General features: G+C 40.8%; 1 protein-coding gene across 2 annotated transcripts in view; it reads right to left on the bottom strand.

The window, feature by feature from the left end:
- Nucleotides 1-5888: 5888 nt before the first annotated feature.
- The window catches only part of RAB28 (RAB28, member RAS oncogene family), a 99533-nt gene continuing 96260 nt past the window's right edge, over nt 5889-9161 (bottom strand). The window contains exons 7-8 of one of the 2 annotated variants that reach the window (XM_059924176.1): nt 8098-8192; nt 6749-6836 (exon numbers count right to left, since the gene is read on the bottom strand). In XM_059924176.1, the coding sequence (XP_059780159.1) occupies nt 8103-8192 (90 nt within the window). In that variant the 3' untranslated portion in view covers nt 6749-6836; nt 8098-8102. Of the gene's footprint in view, nt 6837-8097; nt 8193-9161 lie in introns of both variants that reach the window. The other variant, XM_059924175.1, reaches the window with a different exon arrangement.

Below are 9161 nucleotides of genomic sequence, written 5' to 3'. Positions count from 1 at the left end.
TTTGGGGGCACCTCGCCTGGGTTCTTCTACCTGGAGGTCTCTGGTGAAGTTGCAGTCAGATGAAAAGCCAGAGGGTTCGCTTCCAAGCTGGCTGCATCAGAGGGCTGGCAAATTGATGGCAAGGATCATAGGGGCCATCTTAAAGGCTAACACATATATCAAATGAGAAGAGGTTTATAAAGGGCTCAGTATATCTGCACTGCATCCATTGTAAGCCATGGTGATGATAAAGAGCACGTATAACCTTACTCACAAATGAGCCTCAGGAAACAGCCCAGAGACGTTAAGTAGTTTGACCAGTCATACAGTCAATTGATTTTTGAGCCAGGAGAAGAAGCACATTTTCTAACTTGTCTCTACAGGGTCCCTCTTTCCCTACGGGAAATCCCAGTGGAGACACAGAGGTGAGGGACCACTTGCTAGAACAAAGTAGTCACCAGAGTTGAAGATAAACAGATGTTTCAGAAGGAAGGATGGGGAAGCTGTCAGAGGATTCTGAATGTCAGGCTGAGGAAGTCATTTTCCTTTGAAGGAAAAGGGCATGAGGAGCCATGGGGGGTTTGGAACAAGAGTGACTTAATTCAAACCTGTGCGTCAAATTCAGCAGGCTGTTGGAGCAACCCAGGCATCAGGGGATGAGGGCAGCAGCAGTGGAAAAGGAGGAGGGGCCCGTGAGACACGGTGGCTAGGAGTCCTATCCGTGTGCCACCTGCGGATCTAGGTTAACTAAGGATTAAGGAGGCCGGGTCACAAGGCTTACATGAGAATGGCTAGCTGAGCTGGTACGTGTACAGCGCTGACGATACTTGCCTCCCTCGGCCCGAACACCAGCTCTGAGTCTCTTTCAATGTACAGTGTAAGAGACCTAAGAACATTCAATACGACTTGGAAGCAGGGCTTTAAAACAAATAGTCTGCCTTTCCTCTCACTTCCAGCTCTCCAGTGTGGAAAACTGATGAAATGAAGGGTGAGACAGAATGGAATGTATGTGGTCTGAGTTCAGCCCAAAGGCCCTGCTCTACTGAAAGGCTCACTTCCTGGGGATGAAGGTGCTGGGAGGGTTGTCTCACTCAAGGCTGTCAGGCCAAGCCTCACTTCCCCTGTCAAATCGGTTCTGACCACTCCTTCACCCCTGTCTGGAGGCACTGAGCTGCTCTCAGCACCCTGCCCACCATCTTACCAGGATGGATTCTCTCCTGATACCTAGGATGCCAGGATGCCCTGCTAACTTGAGGGCAGAGACTGTGTCCCTAGGCACAGCATGTCCCGAGGGCTTAGCCTGAACACTATGATTCCGCTCTCCAGAAGAGTTTGACAAATAATTTTCTCTCCTAATTTCATCAGCTTTACATCCAGACACTGAGATTGTGATCCAAAGGGCTGAATTCATCCCATCAATAGGGTTGCCATTCATATCACAGGTCTTGTAGATTTAATCACCCATTTTCCAGGATAATTAAGTGACCGGCTCTAACAAAACAGTGTGACAATTTTCTAGAAGAGGGAAATAAAGCAATGTGAGAAAGGAACTTTTTTCTTCTAATTGGCACAATGATTCTAATATATGGCTTAGCAGTAGCCTTATCCATACGGATTTTATTTGGCCAATATAACTTTAAAGATTGGATTGGAATGACTTTAGACAGGCACATGCTCTCCAAACCACTGCCCACTCCCTACTGTCTTATGCTCTTTAACTGCTTTGTATCCATTCATTTACCTACCTAGCCCCTGATGCCATAGGAGTTTGCAACCCTGCAACATGACCCAACACTTCATAAAGCATAAAGCAGGGATTTGCAAGGTTCTTTCTTGGGCTGGATCAAAATCTTCTTTCTATAGCTTCTATCCACTCCTCCTATTTCTGGAGTCCTATAGGTTCTATATTGGAAGTTTAACCTTTTTCTAAAGCGTGGTCTTTCACCTACTTGGAGATGACCATCAGAGTATCTCTCAGGCCTTCCCTTTTCCATATTAAGCATACTGTCTTCCTTCAACTATTTCTTATGACGCTGGATCCCCTCACCATAATCAGAACGTGCCCTCTTAAAGAGGGGCACCCATAAGAGGAAAAATAATGCAGGCATGGTCTAATCTCTTCTAATTCAAAGTGTAATCCAAAAGCCAGCAGCATTAGTATCACTTGGTAGCTTGTTATAAATGCAGAGCCTCAAACCCCATCCTAGATCTACTAAATCAAGATTCTCCAGGTGATTCGTATACACAAACCAACTCAGAGAACAGAGACTCTTTTGGTATTAACATAGCCTAAGATTACATGAGTCAGTCTTTTAAGAGGCAATTATATTGTTGACCCTGATTCCTGTTATCTGAAATCCCTGTTTTTTCACTCACTGCTAAGCCACATCTTCCTATACGATATTAGGGTTTTATTGAAGCATTTAACAGTCTGATTACAGAGTCTGGTAACTCTGTTTGATGAGTTATACATGTACCTAGACTAAGATTTTAAGGATAAAACACAGATCACGTTCATCTCTTTGATGCCAAGCAAAGGCCCTGATACATGACAGTTGCTTATGTAAGAAGTAACAAAAAAATAAACTAACAAACACTTGCCAAAATGATAAAGGAAACTGAGTCACGCTGTTAAACGATTCGTGGCATGGCGTGATCTGGGGCTCAGTGTCGGAGACTGGGATTCTCCCCACTTCTCACCTCTGCTCCCTCGGGGTCAGCTCTGTACTTGGGCAGGGCCGCCCTTTGTGTCCTCAAGACGGCTGCCGGTGCTGCTCAGAGCTACAGCTTTCTCATCCTAGTTCAGCGGGCAAAGAGTCATTTGGAAACTTGAGAGGGTGGGAGCTTTCTTCTTTCCTCTTTTCTTTTTCAGAAACCTCAGCAAATGTACCCTCCAGCTTCATTAGCTCGGATGGAATTAACCACTCATTTCTGAGCCAATCACTGAGGCCAAGAGGAATTAATATCCTAATAGGTTTAAGCCAATGAGAATCTACCCCTAGAGCTGTGAGTGGCTGAAAATGGAGGAGGGCTCCATCAGGAAATCAGGAAACTGTTGTTGGGAGAAGTGGTGACATGATGTTGGAGAGGAGGCCGACAGATGTCTGCCACAATGCTCAATAGGTCTGCATTTCCATTTCCTCTGAATCTTGCGACTGTTTTTCAGGATGTCCAACATTATAGCAATCACCAGAATGGGTTATGGCCAGAAAACTTTTCTATTTTTAAACGGCACACAAATTATTATGCCCCATCACATTGTTTCAGTGATCGACTTTAAAGCGCCCTGGCTTACCTCCTCCTGGAATAATAAAGCAGTCACAGGAGGAGTTCTTTGGGCCACTCCAAAAACCACTCCAGAGTGGTTTGCCACACATAATAGAGGGTGCATTTGAAAGGCAGCATCCAATGACCAGTTCTGGCTGAAAACTTTTGTGTTTTCAAAAGTTCAATAAGCAGAAGTGACCACAATGTGTTTGAAACTTTATAGCATGCGTCTTCAGGAGACAAAGTGCCTAAAACTAGATGGAAAGACTTGTAATTTTTTAAATTAAAAACTGTAGACAGGAGAGGTAACAGTCAAAGTAAAATAAGCATGAATCCTACGTTTTTGTTTCAAAAATAAAACCCGAGGTATGGGGAAAATTGTAATATGGAATTCAGAAATCTGCTTTGGCCATATGCTCTATTGCATGTTCACTGTGCTTGCTTTCCTTGAGCCAAAAGGCTCTCCATGACTGGTCAAGCTTAGAGGGGAGAGACATAAAACCAATGAGACCAAAGGCAGGGGAGGCATTTTTCTGTCCTTACCTCAGTGATCAGAGGGCAAATTTACAACCACTAGCCTCTCTGGACACCCAGCTTGCTGGTCTAGGTGGTCGGTGTGAGAAAGTGGTGATGGCCAGCGCTGGCCATCACCACTTCTCAAAAGAACAACATAACACCCAGGCCTGGTCAACCCCCAGGAAGGTCAATGGTGATCTTCACAAATGGAAGGTAACCTAATTCGGTACCCAGCCTAGTCCATCCCATCTCAGAAATGGTTTGTGTGGATCCTGGCTTTACCACTTACTCGAAGAGGGACTTGGTGTAATCACTCACTTCCCACTTCAGTGTCCTCATGTGCATGACAGGAACAGTGATAACCGTCTCATAGATCGGTGTGAAAATATAATAGCTCATGTGATAAGTGCCTGGAAATGTCCCGGACAGAGCAAGCCCACAAAGGCCATTCTCTTGCCTGCCCCGTTCAGGCCCATTCGGTGCTCTGACTTTATAAACACATAACTAAAGTATTTTGGCCTGATCATAGATCTTATATAATTTCTCTCAGCCTTCTCCAGATGCCTGTGCAATCATATATATGTGTTAAGTTATACCTTTTAGTACTGCAATAATTGGGACTGAAAAAAAAGAACTTTTGAAAACTCTTCAAATTTTCACATACATATATAAATGACATGAAATGATCAAAAGGGGCATGGCCTCACCCCTTACTGAATGTAAAGCCTTGGGTAAGTTTAGTTCAGTAGTAGACCTCAATCAGTCACAGCTTTAAAACAGCAGCAACAATAACAAACATCTCTCCCACTAGACTGTAGGGCCCTTGAGGGTTGAAATCTTTTACTCAACTTTATATTCTGCTAAAGGCCCTAGCAGACTAACCAGCATATATTAGAAAGATGTTGAAAGGAAGGATAAACTGAACTATCTTGAAGGGCATGCCACCTTGAAAGGCTTAAAAAGGCTGCTTAGTTGCTATAAAATGAAAATACAGAAATCAAAGTAATGAAAGACTGGACTCAATGTCTAACAAGTACAGCAGTCACAATTTTTAAATTTCTTAAATTTCAAACCACTCTTGAAAAAGTGTCACCCTGGCCGAGAGACAGAAGATCTCCTATGGGGTCTACCTCTGTGATTCCATGACCTCTTGCAAGTTCCTTTTTTTTTTTTTTTTTTTTTTAATATGATTATACCAGAGCAGCTCATGGCCCCGCCTGCCCCTGCCCAGGTCCTGGGACAGCAGGGAGCGCCAGAACCACCAGGGGCTTCCCCACCTCTGGCAAGTTCCTTTTTCTCTCCAGACTTCGGTTTCCTTAGCCGCACAAGATGTGAAATAACAAGTTTTCTAAAATCCCTTACAGCTGTAAAATTAAATGTCCAAAATTTCTACACACACCTCTGGCAAGTCTCCTATGAGGAACGCACTCTGACAGGCACTCCTGAAGGACGTGAGAAAAAAGAGACCCAGGACTGTCCTTCAATAAGCTCATGGTCTATGAACAATATAACACAAGGACACAAATAACTGTGATCCAAGGCTGGAAGGTGTAATGGCCATCCAAGAGGTGCTCACGTGGCATCTGCAGCTGTGGAGACAGGAGGGGTTTTGCAGAGGAGCAGCATTCATCCCGTCTCGATGTGGCCAATACACAACACCCATATGCCAGCCAGGAGCTGTGCCTGCGCACAAACAACGCAACACAACTGTTACCAAGACAGAGAGAGCCCTGCCCTCATGGTGTCTAAAGGCTGACTGACAGAAGGCAGACATTTGGAGAGGGGGAAGGAATTCCAGGCAGAGGGACCTGTGCAGCAAAGACAGGAAGGCAGAGCATCAGAAAGCATCAGTCACACAGGAGTGAGCCGTGGCTCCACCGGCACAGAGGCAGGCAGTACACAGAAGAGCAGCACGAGAAAAGGTAGGGGGTAGGATGCAGCTGATATGGAGCTCCTGAAATGCCAGGCTATGGGGTCTGGATTTTAACCAGTCCAACAAATACCCTAACAACTCTAAGTGACTGAATGTTTATTAAACTTCACACGATCGCTGATTTGTATCCAAAAACACCTTGTGTTTCTGTAACTAAAGGGAAGATGGCTGAAAGAAAATTCTCCCCCCAAAGTAATTTAAATAAATTTATTTGCAGGAGAAAAACATCTGAACATCAGGTACAGTCTGATCCACAATGATCCAACAATCGTCATAATTCATTCTGGAAGTACTCTTACACAGCTGGCAGGAGAAAGTCCACATGGAGCATCAGCTGAACGTTCATCAGAATTCACAAAGCCATCTAACCTGAGTATTACACAACACGTAATGATCATGATACAATAATAAAAATACAATATCCAATACTCACTACTTTGTGAGCTACAGCTAAAATATAAAGAATTTAGGCTCTTTTTTAAAAAATGAAAAAAATATTTCTATTATAGCTTTATTTAAAGCATTTTCAGTTAGATACAGCTTTATATATTTTCACTCACAATAGACAGCAGAAGAATGCCTTCTTAAGTATCTGTAGATAAAATATATTACTCGTTTAAATGTTTGCACTCTGAAGCATACTTTGCCAGGTATGAGTTCAGATAAGAGTATGAAACTGTGCTGTGGCAAAATCCTGGCTGATGACCAAGACTTAGATAGTTTTCATATTTGTTTAAAACAACTTACATCAGGGAAAAAAGAAGTGAGGACATAAAGAGAACCAACATTATTCTTTTTCAATGAAGCAGTCTCATTCCAGAGAACGGGCTTTCCATTTTGAATTCAAAGTGTGTGGTCCCAAAGTTGAATTCTTTCCAGTCCAAGGAGCTGCCTGCGGCTGAGGCAACACGCAATGATGAAGCGAGTTGAGAGGAAAGCGTTAACTGAACTACAGAGATGGTCACTGATAAAACAAGTTCCTAGAGGTCCTCGAGCCCACACAGAGGCGAAGGGCAGCCAGAACTATCAATACAGAAGAAAAATGCGCTCACTGAACTGCACACATAGAGCTTCTAGGAGGGTTAACAGTTCTTGACATAGGTTCCTGGTTGTAGTTTACAATATCTGCCTTCACCACCCTCTGTCATAAAAGAAAACAAAGTTATTATCAGGACATCAGAACATTTAGAAAGAGCTCCTTAAAGTATATTTTTATTTTCTGAACTTTGGTGAACTCCTGATGATAGACATCATAAATGAAGCAGGAGCTGATATTAAAAGAACCAGCCAGGACCAACTAAGGTCAAGATGGGATATACTTTGCTGGAGGGTGAGGGAGTAGCGGGGCAGGGGTAATTCTGTTAAGGATGTAATAGCATTTCTTTTACTGAGTCTTCTCTGGTTTTATGACAATAATAACTTGAGGTTACCACAAGTCTAATAAAAAATTGGCAAATCAATATGAAAAATTAAGCCCTGGTTATAATTTAAAGCAAAGGAATTAAAATTAATCATTTATATATCTTAATTCATAGATAAGACCTCACCATTTCAAAGAATATCATTATTTATTAATATTTCCATAAATCATTATATCCACTCATAACTTTTTAAAGAATGTTTATCAATTTGTGAGCTGGTAAAAAGAGATATAAATGTCAAAGAGAAGTTACATATAAAGAAGAAATGTTTTAAGCAACCCAATTTTTAAAACTGTTCTCCCAAATCCCTAACTTACTTCCAAATAGCTCACTATTGGTTATGAATAATGACTCTAACAAAATATAGAATAATGAGAAAGTTAGAAAATTACCTCATATTCATGTTTTTAAAATAATTTAAACCAAAAGACACTTTCAACTCTTCCTTCCTTCCCTCTAACACACACTTCAAGGAATATCTTAAACAATGAATTTAGCAATATGCCCTAGCATTCATCTCTAAGTAATTATTTAAAGTAAAACAAATCCTTTGCTGTTTTCAACTCTTTTACTAACTGCACACACAAGCAGACAAAGAAGGGTAACTCAAGGCAAATTTTAAAAATACTCTTTCAATTACCAGGCTAGTTCAGGAAAAAATGGTAAGGAATGAATAATAAAATAACTGCCTCAATTCTCCACTTCACTGCACATGTAATAAACACAACCATAAAGACAAATACGTTTGAAAGTAACTGAAATATTACTTTAATTTTTTCCCAATTCCTTGTGTAAGTCATAAGTCTCCCAGCAAAGGGTCAATTTTTCAAAGTTCTAAACCAGGACTTATGCAATATTAATTCCCAATAATGTACAATAATCATTTGAACTTCTCTATTCATAAAGAATAAAGAACAAGACAGCATTCACTAGTTCGCCCCACCCTCCTCCCCCAAATTGCAACAGTTTATCAATTAATACCTGCACTACTGTACTGAACAGATTCTACTCTGAGCAGAGTTGGTATGTTGATTATCTTCTTCCGGGTACTTCACTATTTCTGCCCTGACAATATGCTGTCAATTCCGTACAACATAAACAAGATGCAGAAGAAAGAGGAAAAAAAGAAACAAAAAATAGAAAGTTTGTTCAATGACTGAAAATAGAAGGGAACAAACACCAAAGTAGAAAAAGAAATACACACATAAATTTAAACATGTCGCAAAAGAAATAGCAAAATATATGCATATAAAAGTAAAGAAAATGAACAAAGATCCAAGAAACATTATTCTCTACAATTCTATTTAATTACTGAAACAGACATGTCTACTGAACCTCTCAGAGAAGCTGTGGGTTCTATTTTTGATATCACAATTACACATAATATATATAATGCCCAATATTTCAGAGGGCAACAAAGCATTTGGGGGCTTTTCTATGCTAAAGTGCAGCCAAGGTCCCAATTCAATTTCTTTTTACAAACATTACTGAGGATCTACTATGTGCCAGTTGCCCTATACTAGGAACAAATGATGAATTACACAGGATTTGTTCATAAGTTGCTATGGACCTAATGGAAAGAGAACATGTACACAGCTAATTGTCATACCAGATAAGTGCTTTACTAGTGGACTTAAAAATATGTTGTGGGAACAAAGAAGAAGGAGTGATTCATTTTCTTTGAAGGTGGGAGAGGATGCATAAATCAGAGGAAGCTATATGTTATTTACAATTTTTACATTTAATAATATTTATTACTTTTCAAAGACTTTCTTTTGAAGCTCATTCCCCCACCCCTCACACAACCCTAACCTACATGTTTCCAAATTCCATACAGAAATAAGTTCAAAACACACTTTTCTATCATTAAAAAAAAAATTCTGACATACAATATTTAAGCACAACAGCTGTTGTTTTCAAATATCTAAGAGTTTTGCTAAATAAAGAATCAAAACTAGTTAGGTTTTTTGATTGCTATAACCCTTAAGATGAAAAGACCAGGGGCTTCCCTGGTGGCGCAGTGGTTGAGAATCTGCCTGCCAATG

The sequence above is a fragment of the Balaenoptera ricei genome, chromosome 5 (genome assembly GCF_028023285.1).
Source record: "Balaenoptera ricei isolate mBalRic1 chromosome 5, mBalRic1.hap2, whole genome shotgun sequence".
NCBI classification, from domain to species: Eukaryota; Metazoa; Chordata; class Mammalia; order Artiodactyla; family Balaenopteridae; genus Balaenoptera; species Balaenoptera ricei.
Note: the sequence above shows the minus strand (reverse complement) of the source record. Positions and strands in the feature narration are given on the sequence as shown.